The following is a 14,247-nucleotide window of genomic DNA, read 5'->3' as shown; positions in this document are numbered from 1 at the left end:
ATTAGAAAATAACAGTTCACCGAGAGTGATCGGAGGCCTGGCTTTCTCCAAGTCCTTCAGAATGTTTGATTCTTGCCTCCATGCCAGTCACATGCCTGGGAAAAGCTACATTGTTAGTATTGTGAATGTGAAGTTTCTGAATGGTGGCTGTGTAAGAGATGAATTTTCTCTGGAAATCTCTTATCTCGAATATGAAGTGTTAGTGTTAACAAGCTAGGGCATGGATGGAGTCATTGTGGAAGGAAGCTGTGCTGGAAAGCTTTATTTGCCATAGCCTGTGGATGCTCTTCAGAGAGCTAAAGGCTCTCCTGCTCTCCCTCCGCCCGCCCCCACTCTCTCCATCCCAGTAGACAGAGCTGCCTAATGGCTCATGTGCCTTCTGAATTGCACAGTAATGCCGTTAGAGAGCTGATATCTAAATGGCTCTGTATATCCCAGACTGCAGGGCTCTTATCTCCTCTTAATGATTTAGCACGAATGCCCGAAGTAGATGGAAAATTCAGCTCTGATAGTAAAAACTGGCAGAACTACCAGACTTCAACTAATATAGATTTAATGGAAAAATCAGTATCAAAACACTGTAACTTCTGCATTCCCTCCACAGTGGACCACACTTTCTCATTTGACCATGTACTCGTCAGTGGATCCAGCACCAGTGGAAAGCTTTGTACGAGGGTGTGTTTACAAAGTCTTTGCCAGGTGTCAGATTCTGTTCTAATCGCTTTCCACATACTAAGTGATCACCAAAACCTCTGACACAGGCTCTCTTATTACCATCCCCAGTTTATAAAGAAAGAATCTGAGGCACAGAAGGTTACAAAATTACTCAGATTTATGCAGCTACTGAGTGGCAGAGTATGAATCCAAAATCGTGTTCTTCACCGCTCTCCAATATTGCCTTTCAATACTAATCTAAATTTAAAAATGAGCTGACTTTCAGATTGGATTAACTTACTGTATGAGAAGTAGTGTTAATTTTTTAAAGATGAATGAAGCGTTTCTAAATTCACTTGGTTGACATAAATATAAGAGAGAAAAATTGCGGGATGAAACTGACATTGATGAATAAAACTTGCAGTATAACCGCTGGGTTCTTCAAGGAGCCCAGACTGCAAGGGAGGAAGCACTTGATACTAAGATGAAGTTCCAGCTGGAACTGACGGGGATGTGTATTTGAAAATGCCCGAGGTCAGAGAACTCCCCATGATTAATTATCCATGGTGGGGGAGAGCACGTTAGAAATACAAATGTTTTCAACGGTTATTTGCATCTTTCCTCTGCTCTAACCTTTGAATGTGATTCCAGCCTGAATCTGATTCCCGAATCAACGGCGTCTCCCCCTGGGCTTCACCTCAGCAGTCTGCACTGAGCTACTCACTGGATCCCGACCCCGGCCCGCAGTTCCACCAAGCAGGTCGGTGTCCCCGACACCTGTTCCCTCACTCTGCTCTGGACTTTGCCACTTGTTTTTCGTTTTAAATAGCATTCTTACAGCATAAAGGAGTTTTGTAGTCTCTTTGGGCTCAGCTGAGTACAAAGCCATTTTAACAATACCAAAAAAGCAAACCTTTTAGAACAATAAGCTATAATATGCTTGCTTTTATAATTTTTTGAATTTTGGTGAAAGATGAAAAAAAGTGCTCTTTCCTTTTGGGATGAGTAATAGTTTAATTTTTTCTTTCCTGTTTGGAATGATTTTTTTTTTCATTTTAGTATATTTTCTATCTCTGAAATATCATATTTGTACATATTCAGAATATAATACTAAAGAATATTACACCAATCGTGGTTTTCTCTGCCCAGGTCTGGGAACTCAGTATTCGGCTTTCTCCATCCTGGTCCCTGTAGACATTGCCACCCCTCCCGCTCCCATCTGAGGCTGAGGTCCCACCCACCCTGTCGTTGGTCACAGAGGGGACCTGTCACTGCTGCTAGAAAAGACTGTCAACCGGGCATTCAGGAATGACATTTTGTTATTAATGAAATTTAAGTTCTACAGTGCTACTGAGGACCACATATTTTACCCGCATTAGTTTGTTTATGGGCTGTCTTTTGCACATTAATCAGAAGAAAACCTAAACTATTATTATTATTTTAATTTTTTTAAATAAGAGAGTTATTTTGCTATTGCTTATAGAATAAAAAATATCCAAATAAAAAGTATCTTGTACAGTGCCTCTAGTTTTGTAGCAGCATAAGCTACCCTGTGCTGAAGTCTCCAAAAAGGAAGAAGGAGGGAGAAAGAAATTGGCAGAATATTTTTCTCATATGAGGGAACACTTGGAATGTAAAATAATGGAATTCTAACTAATGACTTGAAATAATACGACTACATTATTTATTTTTCACGATGAGTTTTCCCTGGGCACATGGATTCTTTTTCCAGAAACATTTAGTACATTTTATTTATGTAATATTACCTATATTATTTATGTATATTACATATAAATTAATACAAAAATGGTTTTGATATTTTCCCCTAAAATCGTTGATCTTTAGAGACCAGTACTAGTATTTTCTCCTGAAGCTGGATCTTGGTGGAGGCTGGACATTAATTTCAGGATGTCTGTTCTTTTTCTCGCTGTCACAGCAGCAGAGGACCTGCTGGCCCCGCCTCATGACACCAGCACGGACCTCACAGAGGTCATGGAGCAGATCAACAGCACATTTCCATCTTGCTGCTGTGAGTATGAACGATCCTAACACCGTGGCTACGCTTTTCCCTTCCATTTCTTTTTTCCTGCGTGGGGCCCTTTGTTTTTTCTGGGAGGATAACAAAAACCGATATGAGAAACAGGGTTGAATATTATTTGAAAATAAATCAAACATTCTGTGTGTCGACAAAGCAAACGCTCAGCCTAGATAGCACCACGGCGCTGGAGTCGTGACAGCGAAATGCTGCCTTTTGAGGTTTTTCTGGATTCCTCATGAGCGATAACACGGAGGCAAAGAAAACAAGTCTGTTGTTAAGAAATTATCCTGTTTAATGCAAGCAGTAGTAAGAAATGTGCATTACTTCAAAAAAGAGCTTTTAGTGGCCTGCCAAGCAAGGCGTGTAAGTAGCCTTTTCTAATGTAATTCCCTCTCTTTTCTTCAGACATTGTTCCCTGATGTCATCAGATTTAGGGGCAGAAAGGGATTATTTTCACGTTTTCTTCTGCTTTCTTTTTTCATAGAACATAATAGTCACTGTATCAACGCTGAACAATTTAAGGCATCACAGATTACGACCCTGTGAATTTTCCGTATGAATAACCAAGAGCCAGAAAATAACCCAATAAAAACAGTTCAAATCCCAGAGGAAATTGTATAATGATTCTTATTTATTGATTTTTTCCAAATGTCTCATCTTGAGCATCTCTCCACCTCGCAGTTTCTGCGAGCTCTCAACAAACACACTCCTGCTGTTTCACTCGGAAAGAGTTTGCTTGTGTGTGCAGACATACTGCTCAATTCCACGATCGTATTTTAAATAATCTTTTAAAGAAATCTGAATGTATTATTTATAATTTTTAAAGTGATTTCCCAAAAATTGATTTTTAAATCTAGGCAACCACTATACTAAGATTTTAGTATGTGTATGTATTATCATATATCAGATATATGTAGTGTATATATAAACAGTCTCTCATCTCACCCTTTTTCATCCTCTTCTCAGAAAACGCTACCCCAAATAAGGAAAAAGACCTTATTGGGAGAGTAGGTAAATAAGATATATTGACTGCTTTAAAAAAAAATACGCTTCAACTTATAGCACTCTACAGTTTACAAAATTCCATCGTTAGCAGGAAGTAGAAACAGCTATTTGAAATATAGTCTTTGAATTTTCAGAAGTGTTTGCCTGAAGGACATATTACAGTTTCCACAAGCACATTATATTTGGGAATGTGTCATTTTCCAGGTTGTTATTTGTAATCCTACTTCTCAAAGTTTGCTGAATCATATTTACTGAATGTCAGTCCCCACACTCACCCAAGAAAGCATGTGCGCACGTGTATGCACATGCATGTGTACAGACACACTTGGTCATGTGCATGCACACACACACACACGCACACACTTTTTGGCCCTCTAGAGTCTCACAAAAGCTTAAGAGGGTCAGTTGAAGCCCATGTGGTGTCAGGTTTTTGCTTATCTTCTAGGCTCTGTAACAGCCATAATAGATGAGCAGATTAAATCTTTTATAATAATTATAATTCAGGGTTGAATTTTTTACAGATTTTGGTTCTGAGCTGTATGTTCCTTACTGACTACATAAAACCTCATCATACTCTTTACCATCTGGAATTTCAAAATTAAGTTTCTAAATGCAATTACTATTTAGTTCAGCTTAAATCCAAATACATTCGTCATTATTAGTTAAGAACAAATTCTGTAAATCAAAGCCTGTTCAGAAGTTTTTATTGAAGTGCCCTGTTAGGCGTGTGCATTTTAGAAGTCAGCTGGCAGTGAGTGCTAGGATGGGAAGTATGTTTAAATATATGCTTTATTGTGGATATAAAGTATATGATTTCCATAATAAAATTTTTATACTAAAAATTCATGATTTGTCTTTTTAAAAGTTTAATTTTCTAAAGCAGTTACTCTTAAATCTTTTCCACAATATATTATTATATCTGGATATTGTAAAACACTGATCTATGTCATTTTAGAAAAGAATATAAATAAAAATAAAGAATAATCATAATTATGGGCAAAAATGAATCTTAAGAAGTGAGCATATTCATCTCATTTTATGGCCTCAAGTATGAAATTCCCATTGGTTGGAATCTTAGTAGCTGTTAATAGATGTCATTGGTTCCTGAGAGGAGTATATGTGTCTTCATGATATTTATAACATGACAGGTTAGACTCCTGCTTTGCATTGGCGTCCTCTCCACCTGTGTCATTCTGTCTTGTGAGAGTGGGTTATGAAGCCCCAAGATTCCCTAATGGGATTCTGGCCCCATGTTCTCATAGTCTTAAGTTTGTACGTTCACAAATGTTTATCCGATTTACAATTTTCTGTGGATGAGCGTTACCAGTCGTGTTATTTTGGAGAGCTCAGAATCCTTTGAAATTTAGATCTTCTTACTTTTGATTTCTGAAGTTCTGCTATTAGTTTGGGTTTAGTTTGCACTTCTTGGTATTTATATTCTGTGTTTTGCTTTGATAATATAAAAATCTCCGAGATAGGGACAGCTTTCCATAAAAATAAAGGCTTAATTGACTTATTTGTAAAATTGACACATATTTTTTTAAATTCTGCCTAAAGTTGTTAAACCTTTTAAAAATTGATACAGGATAGAAATGAGCACCTGACCTGACATGGACTTGGTGCCCAATACGTGTTTCTGAATTGAGTGAATAAATGAACGAATGAATGATTACCTTTTCCTACTGGGAAAGTTGAGTTGGTGAAGTTTCCCCAAATGGCACTCGGAAGGTTCTGGAGGCTTCATTTGCTTTGTTGCCCCGTTTAAGTTGCTCAGCTAGCAAACATTTTAGTAAGCCTTTGCATTCCCAAAGCTTACTGACCACCTTTGGAGGGTTTTTCTAAGCAAATCAGATTGGCAGCCTCCCAATGCCAAGCCAATCCATTGAGCCCCGTAACTAATGAGAACTTTAAAATTGCATGTCACCAGCATACAATGAATTGATCTGCATGTTAATCTTGGCTTTTGATCCTTTGTGGATTAAAAATTAGCATGGTCACAAGTGAATTTCCACTCCTGGCAATCTTGGAATTAAAACGAAACTGTATTCATAAATCCTAATTGCATGAATCGACTACTTAAACATGACTTTTTTTTTTTCCACTGTGTCTTTATGCTGTTGTGCATAACACTTTAGAATTCCCCTGGCTTGGATTAATATCCCAGTTGGTGCTGATAGCATCCTTGAATTATGGCCTTTTAAAGTCTTCTTTTAATTATTTACATTGAGTTTCAGAGTGGAGAGGCAGGCATTTCCATCCCTTCCTGGCAAGGCGTTAATGAAGGGAATTTAATTGTGTTTCCTATTAACCAACGTACACACTAAAATTTCACTGAATGCTGTAACTGCTTTTTTTTAGTGTAAAATCTTTGGTCAGTTTATCATTTATATCATCCACATATATAGGATACTAGTAAGAAGTCATTTAAGTCAGAATAAGTTTCCTGATAGACCAACAAAGGCTTTTAAAATTATTTTTTATCTGTAAGCAGACGTTCACTATGAGTTGCCTGTGTTTGTTAAGCTTGAGTGACCTTCATTTAAAACTCAAACCCTCCTAAAATGCAATGGTTTCCTGATTTCTTTTCAAAATATGTTTGATTTGTTCTGAGGAATACCTATAGCTTTTTATTTGATAAAAAACTGTAGGGTTAAAAATGTAGATTTGAAGCACAGTGGGTTCCGTTTTTGTTTGTGTTTGGCTGTTTGTTACCCAGGAGAGAAGCGTAATTCTGCCCATGGTCTACTTGATACTGATGCGGCCAGGCTCTCCCTCTGGCGCAGCTCACCTAGCTGCCTGACAGATCCCGCTTTTTCTTCGTGATGTAACTTACATCTCTGGTAGGACTAGGCTGTTTTCACCTGATTTTTCCCCCAAATACGACTGGGGCTTCCACTTTCCCTCCAGGCATCATAGGAAGGTCACCATTGTTGCTTGCTCTTTACTTCTCACAGAGTTACTGGTACCTTCTGTGTGATCACCGATGTCTTTTTATTTCTATTTTTACCCTCAGCACAGAAAAATGAGAGCTGGAAGGAGTATAGCATGCTAGATGATTAGGAGCAATTCGTATTTGACTCAGAACAGATGTTACCATCGTGGGGGGCTGGGCAGAGCTAACCCCCGGCCCCCGGTTGAGTATGAGATGACAATTGTGAGATTTTTGCAGGGAAAGGCAGAGATGAAAAAGCAGAGGCCTTAGAGAAGCTATTTGCTGGTGGCTGCCCTCACCAGGCCCATTCGATCAGCTCCACTGTCCATGCCCTCTGTAACCAGGAAGGAATGGAGCTGCTCAGATGCAAAGACGAATTAGACACCATATTCTAACTTCTCCAATGCTCTTAAATGGGCACCTCAAACTCACATTGTTAACCCAAGTGCCTAGAAAACTGCTGAGGCTTAGGCCAACCCTTTCTTTGATGCGAGCATCTCACCACCATCTTCCTAGCCTCTGGGGCAAGAGTGAACCAAGCGTAGCAGAAACTGAAGACCCTGCCCCTTCATTTCTCTAATGACCTCTTGGTCAGAATTAATTCTATTCAGCAAAATCTACAGAACTTGCTCTGTTCTGATACATAAACCAAATACATGGCATGATTTCAATAGGAAATTTTGAGATGTTTTGCAAAACTAAGTATTCACCGAATGCTTTAGTGTGTACTTAGTTGAGAGATCCAGTATAAGGGAGGAAGACATATCCTCTACCCTCTGGGTATGAATTAAATTGACGTGAGACAGAATAACAAGAGAGAATCAAACAAGAGCTTTATAGCCTGTATGCATCAGAGACACTCAGGAAAGCTGAGCAACTCACCAAAGTGGCAGAGTCTCTCATCTTAAATACCATCTTCAGCTAAAGGCAAAGGAGGATGTTGGGGAGGGCGGGTGGTGGTGGTTTGGGACTATAAAGGGGAGGAAGGCAATTCACAGGGAAATGCACAAGCAAATGTTTGGTAAATAGAACTTTGGTAAGAGTCAGCTTCACAAGGATCCTCTCCATCCGCGAGATACCAGGAGTTATCTATGGTGATGGCCTGTCCTGGGGACAAGCCTTTCTCTTAAATTTCTTTTAGGCAGCTAGGGGGGAAGATCAAAGTGTCTTTCGGAACCTTTTGTTCTTAAAAATAATCAAGGCAAGGCAAAGAGACACTATTGGGGTGGCCAATTCTGGACCCCTACACCAGCATATGTTTTGCATATTTTGGTGGAATTTTTGTATCTTAAAGCACATAGAATATGACAGACTAACTAGGAAAACTAGCCCTTGTTAAAGCATTAAGTCAGAAAAAAAAAAATACCAACCAAAAACCTGTTTCTTATTTTCTTGTTAGCACCCATTTAACAGCTGGGAGTGGGACATTCCACACTTTTGTGTGCCCGAGGGGGTACAGCACAGAAACAGCACTGCCTTCAGTTGATTTCTTTTGTCTTCTCTTTCAGCAAATCTCCCCAGCAGACCCCAGGTAAGAGCTAATGAGCCGAGTGGCTTGGGTGTTGTTGATTACAACCTGGGGTAAGCAGATTAGCTACCATCAATTTTAGTGCTACTCTATTCCCTGTGTAAATAAGTAAACTTGCTTGACATTTCAATACTAGCCAATTCAGTACTAATAGTTTGTCAGTTTGACAAGGAGGAGCCCCTCCCAGGCCAGTTCTTCCAGAAGGCCAGAATGTCAAATGCTCGATCCTTTGCGTTCAAATGGCTTTTTAATGCCCCCTATGTCCTATGTGAAGTCGCCTTGGATAGCCAAGTGGCTGACCAGTGTGCTCCCAGATATCTGCTGAAGGTAGCTAACACAGAACATTAACTTAAAAACAGCGACTAGAGCAGTTCACAAAGTGGTTTTGTTACACTGAAGGGGAAAAAGTTCTGATTTTTCATTTAAAATTTGCTGAGAGGGGCCAGCCCAGTGGCATACTGGTTAAGTTTACACACTCTGCTTCAGTGGCCCAGGGTTTGTGGGCTTGGATCCCACGTGCGGACCTACACACTGCTCGTCAAGCCAAGATGTGGCGGCATCCCATATACAAAGTAGAGGAAGATTGGCAACAGGCGTTAACTCAGGGACAATCTTCCTCAAGTGAAGAGAGGAAGATTAGCAACAGATGTTAACTCAGCGCCCGTCTTCCTTACCAAAAAAAAAAAAAAATTTTGCCAAGAACTGTTGGCAGCTATGACCTTATGCCCTTCAGTATTTTTCCTTATCAGGTACTCTTAGTAATAATATGCCACAAGACCACAGTAAATCTTTGGATTTACAGTAATCTTCTCTTTCATGAACTTGCTTATTAATCTTTTTGAACAGTGAACGTGCTGATTGTATTATTGTTTTCATGGCAAGGAGGGCTGGGGTCTTACGGAGAAGCACGGGAGTTTGTCTTCAGTAACCAGAGGGAAGATGAGGAATATGAAGTCGGTTAGTGGATGTGGTGTGAGAGCTCATGAAGCGGAAGCACCTCGTCCCATGGAGCAAAAGTCTTCTGATTGCTTCTCTTGTCCTCACCAGTCAGAAGGCGTGGCTCCGGCAGAGAGAGTGGACTGAAGGAGGTGTCGGAGGTGTGAGGAGAGACTGAAGGATGTGTCGTGGCTGCTTGGAGACCAGGAGGGCAAATGGAGAGGGAAATGGAGCACAGCCACTCGGCAGCCTTAAAGGCCACCACTTCAGGTGCCTGCTCGTGCATTTAGCATGAGGCTGGTCTGAGGGCTCTGCTTTGCCCTCTGGCCACGTTCAAATTTGTGAGCACAGGCACCAGAGGAGGCCAAGTATTGCACTTAGCCACGTTGAAGTTGTGGTTTGGCCAAGAGAGTACAACAATTCAAGGGAGGAAGCAAAGGAGTGATGATAATGATTGAATCAGGCACCTGAGCTTGGGAGGGAAAGAAGCGAGGATGCCGCAGGTGTAGGAGGATCAATGGATGATAGTACCAAAGGATGCATGAAGTTGGGGTTCTAGTGGAAGTAAACTGGAGAGGCAGAGGTGGTTGTCAGAAGCTGGATGATTGAAATTGAAATGTTTGGAGGGGTTGCAGGTATTGGTAACGGTCCATGTTTGGAACTTTGAGTGAGTGGCTGAGAAGGGTGGAGGACAGGTTCACTGGAGAGAAGAGCTCAGGGAACTGAGAGGCCAGAGTTTTGGAAGAATCATCTATGTGGGTATTGAAATCGCTAAGATTTAAAAATAGTTTTCAAGTGGGTGACGGTGAGCCATTTCTTCTGCAAAAAGTAAAGGAAACATGACCGAAGGGGTCAGCAGCTGACTGCATCATGGATGGTACAGTCTGATGGCATGAGATGCAATGCTGGGTGTTCTTAGGGAGGAGAGAGAGAAAAGACCCTGGAAAACACAGTGAGGGTCTAGGAAGGACTTATCCAGTATGTGAGGAGTGTGGGAGATAGAAAACAGTCACAGGTGAAAGGGCTATGGAGGAAGCGGTGTCTCCAGGAGAGATCCAGGTATTGATTAGAGCAAGCAAGTGAAGGACGCAGGCAGAGAAGAGTTGGAGGACATGGGTTTTAATGATGATGGACCCAACTGTTTGCCCTGCCTTTAAAAGGTTCATGCTGCTCCCCTGAGTGTGACCTGGATTTGTATCCTCTCTTACCTATGTACATTGGCCCTGAGCCTTTAACTGGCACCACTGCACACGTTTGGACTGTGATTCCTGTCTTGTGTTCCTCTTATCGGGACCCCAGCTTGGCACTGAAACCCTTGGAATCGTCAAGGGTACCCCTCTGCAGGAGACCTCCCACTGTCCCCCAGGGAGAGATGGGGTGCTTGCATCAGCCTGATTCACTCAGCTTTGGTACCTCCAGCAAGAAAAAGCCAAGGTGTCTCAATTTGAACTTGGTTTCCAGCCTGGGCAAGAGTAAAGGCTTCTAGACTTCCTCCATATCGGCTGCAGTGATAAAAAGCAGACAAGGTGACTTCAGGATGAGAGAGAAGGACCTCATCCCAGGCAGCAAAAGTCACAAGAGAGTAAAGGGTCCCCTTTGAACACAGCAGAATAGGGTTTGACTAGTTCTGAAAGGAGCCCCGTGTTTCCTGGAAGAGTTGACAGGTCTCTACTACCTGTAAGGTTTTATGTAAATATTGTTCTCACAGTGCTGGTTTCCATTCCCGCAGGCAATGTGAAGTATTCGTCTAGCCAACCAGCATTTCCTGACGTCCAGTATTGCCCTTTTCAGCAAATGCCAATTCCAAGTTCCATTTAATCAGAAGCTCCATGGCTCCTTGAAACATGCTGTTGAGCGCGGACTGTGTTCTACTGAAGGAGTAAAACACTGACTATCCAAAGAGAAAAGGATATTTTGTTTTTATAATAATCATATATTATTGTTTTCTTCTTCCCTTTCTATGCAACTGTAAATTAATGAACAGAGTGGTATTTGGGAATGGAAATACGTTTGTCTCTGATTTGTATACTGTATTCAGCCTGGGAAAGTGGGTGGGGGCTTTCTAATATGACACCTTCTTTTTAATAACCTTGACAAAAATTGCATATGAGTTAGAAGACAATTTTACATTCCTTCATCTTAACCTTGTACCATAACTTCATTTATTTCTTCAACTCTTATACTATTATGTTTTGGTTATTTATAATTCACCAGCCACATGACCAAATAGATATCCTGTAACTGTTTCTATGATTTGGCCAAATTAATCAGTTCATATATTTCAATCAAACACTATATGTATATGGATAAGGCTACAGTTCTATGTATACTGTTTAACTTTATTTGACATCATACATTTATTTCTTTAGCAACCACTTGGATAACCACAATAAAAATCCTGTGGGCCTAACTGCTGATGCTATTGGGATTTTTTTCCCTGCCTTTTATTTCCCTGCTCTATATAAGTAGGTCTTGATTTCTTTATTTATTTCATGTCCCAGTCTATATGATAGAGGGACTTAAAGAGCAGGATTATAATAATCTCAAAGATCATTTTACCAAAGGTTGCCCATTTAAGCATATTTTCATTTTGATGCAGAAACAAAACTTGGTATAGCATTTCCTAGTTCCAAGGTCGTGATTTTCATCATTCAGTACACGGCAGACCTTTCCTAATTGTGCTACCAGAACACATCTTTGTCTTTAATTCCCTTTGCAGAGAATTTTATTGTTGTTGATGTATATTCAAGCCATTTATAATTCTTGAAACTCCCAGTTATTTTCTTTCTGATAGCAAACACAAATTTAATGCATGTCTCATTTTAACTTTTGGGTAAATGAATACGTTTTATTACCCTGCATGGAATCAGTACATTTGGGAAGGATATTTATCAAAAGCTGACATCACCGCTTCTATAGAAGAATGAAATTAATGCTTAGATGGTGGTACCCCTGCCTTTACCTTTGAGTGCTTTCAATTAGATGTTTGGTTCAGCTTCTGATTTAACATTTAATTGATTCAGTTTAAACATGTTGTGTACTTACCAAATGTAGAGGAACCAAAAAAAAATAATAATGAAAATAATGTGTTTTGATTCAAGCATATGTGTGTTTGAAACATCAGGACATCTTAATTTTGGGTTCTCTTGAACTGAGATTTGCCAGAAGGAGGCTTCAAGTTAGAAACTACTATTCTTTTAGAAGGTTGGGTGGGTTGGGGGGTAAGGGTGTTTATTTGCAGCATAGATATTTTGAGAAGAAAATTGTTTTATATAAGAGGAAAGCCATGACCACCTTTCTACCTCAGATCCATCTTCGTCCATCGTGTTGGAAATAGCTTTATGCTGCTGCGTCTGCAAAATTGAGAGCTTTTATCAGGCCACATCATACCCAAGAAAAGCACCTATTTAAAGAAAAAGATTCCCTGAACTCTGAACTACAAGTTGTAGATTTGGTGTCTTACTTGTTCTTACTTTGAAAAGTTATGTATTAATTTTTTTCTGCCTGTAATTGTGCACAACATGTCCTCTATCTGCTATTAAGGAAAAGCTACGTAAAACACTACATTGTAACCTTCTAAGTAATAATAAATAAAAAGAAATATATTGCAGTAACAGCAAGGGGAAATAAGTATGTAGTTCTTTTGAAATATGTGGTGAAGAACTAATCATAAACTCTCCTCTAATCTGGTTACATGTTGTATTTTTCATGCTGAATAAAAGTAATTTTAACACAAGATGACTTTGATATTCTTCAGCTGTGTTCACTGATAGAATCTGAGCTTTGAATATACATTTATGAAAATAAAATATAAAGAGAGATTGTATCCTGATAAATCTACATATTTTCCTGCAATTTCTCTCATACCTATTAAGACATTCTCTCTCTTGCTGTCCTTGTCTCACTCTCTCTCTCTCTGTCCCTCTCTTCTCTCTTGTATATGTAATTCTCACTTTCCTTTACGGATAGAAGGCTTATTGATAGGGAAAAAATAATGTTGGATGTTAAAAACAGGTGCATGAAGTCTACTGAGGTTTTGTTTTCATAACTTAGGTGCTGTTACTATTTAGTTGATTACCCTTTCAAATCCAGTTTTAGCCTCATGCTCTTAAAAAATGTGCTTTTTATTTGTGCACTGGATTGTAACCACTCTGGCAGTAGGTTCAATCCATTTCTGAAGCCATCCCAGAACCTGGGAGACACTGTTAAGAATCATGTTATTTGACTCTAAAATTAAAAGCTATCTATGAAATGGGAAAATCCCAAAACATACAATTGTTAAACTAAAGAAAACTGATATATTCTAACGAACATATATTTTAAACATCCCGTCCCACCCCACAGTAGTGTTCACAGTAAGCATTCCTACAGAAACAGTTGTTAGTTTCCAGCAACATGTGGAGTGGCTAGTTGAAATGGAAGAGTTTTGTTTTTACACTAAGCCTTTGGCTTGTTGTCTCTCTCTATTGCTGAGATTATATATATATGTTTTTAAGGAAGGTAGTTTACTCTTGGCTGTCTCCCCCCAACACACACACCATTCACTGTTGCAGTAGACCAACTTTTTCAGAGGGCTTTTTTAATTCACGAGTTAAGAATTTAGTGAAAGTACAGTAAAACATCAGAACACCACACCACCTGACACCATAAGTAGGGTCCAAAAACTTCATTGACGTACAACATCAGCTTGTGTTTCTGTGAGGTTTATTAAGTGACCAGAGTAAGCCTGCTATGGAGACTAGGAGCCAATCGCAATCATATTATATCCACTACACGTGGTATTTGTTATCTGTTGCCACAGTAATGCGTCACAGCAGCCATAAAACCTCCATAATAAGGATTTATTCATCTCGTGGGCTGTGAGGTTCAGCTGATCTGGGCAGGACTCATCTGATTTCAGCCGAACTTGCTCACATGTCTGGGGTTGACATGTGGCTAAGGGATGTGAGATAGGTAGATTGGATGCCTGCAGCAACTCAGCTGGGTTCTTTTATCCACTAGCAAGCTGACTGGGTACGTTCTCGTGCAATGGTAGAAGTGTGGACGTGCAAATGGAGGCCTTTACTGAGAACTGGCACACTGTCACGTCTACTGAATTGTGTTGGTGAAAGCGAATTACAAGACTAGATGTGGAGAATAGATTCCACCTCTTTA

At 39.9% G+C, this 14,247-nt stretch overlaps 1 protein-coding gene across 44 annotated transcripts in view; it reads left to right on the top strand.

The window, feature by feature from the left end:
- UTRN (utrophin) overlaps positions 1-12,829 on the top strand; it is a 479,488-nt gene extending 466,659 nt beyond the window's left edge. For 22 of the 44 annotated variants that reach the window (XM_070602744.1, XM_070602742.1, XM_070602741.1 and 19 more), the window contains 3 exons: positions 1,306-1,414; positions 2,591-2,683; positions 10,823-12,829. In XM_070602744.1, the coding sequence (XP_070458845.1) occupies positions 1,306-1,414; positions 2,591-2,683; positions 10,823-10,911 (291 nt within the window). In that variant the 3' untranslated portion in view covers positions 10,912-12,829. Of the gene's footprint in view, positions 1-1,305; positions 1,415-2,590; positions 2,684-3,176; positions 3,291-8,028; positions 8,161-10,822 lie in introns of those variants that run through there. The other 22 variants (XM_008522187.2, XM_008522186.2, XM_008522190.2 and 19 more) reach the window with 7 other exon arrangements.
- The last annotated feature ends 1,418 nt before the right edge of the window (positions 12,830-14,247 follow it).

Source organism: Equus przewalskii, chromosome 32 (genome assembly GCF_037783145.1).
Source record: "Equus przewalskii isolate Varuska chromosome 32, EquPr2, whole genome shotgun sequence".
NCBI classification, from domain to species: Eukaryota; Metazoa; Chordata; class Mammalia; order Perissodactyla; family Equidae; genus Equus; species Equus przewalskii.
The sequence above is the reverse complement of the archived record's forward strand: the minus strand, read 5'-3'. Positions and strand labels throughout refer to the sequence as shown.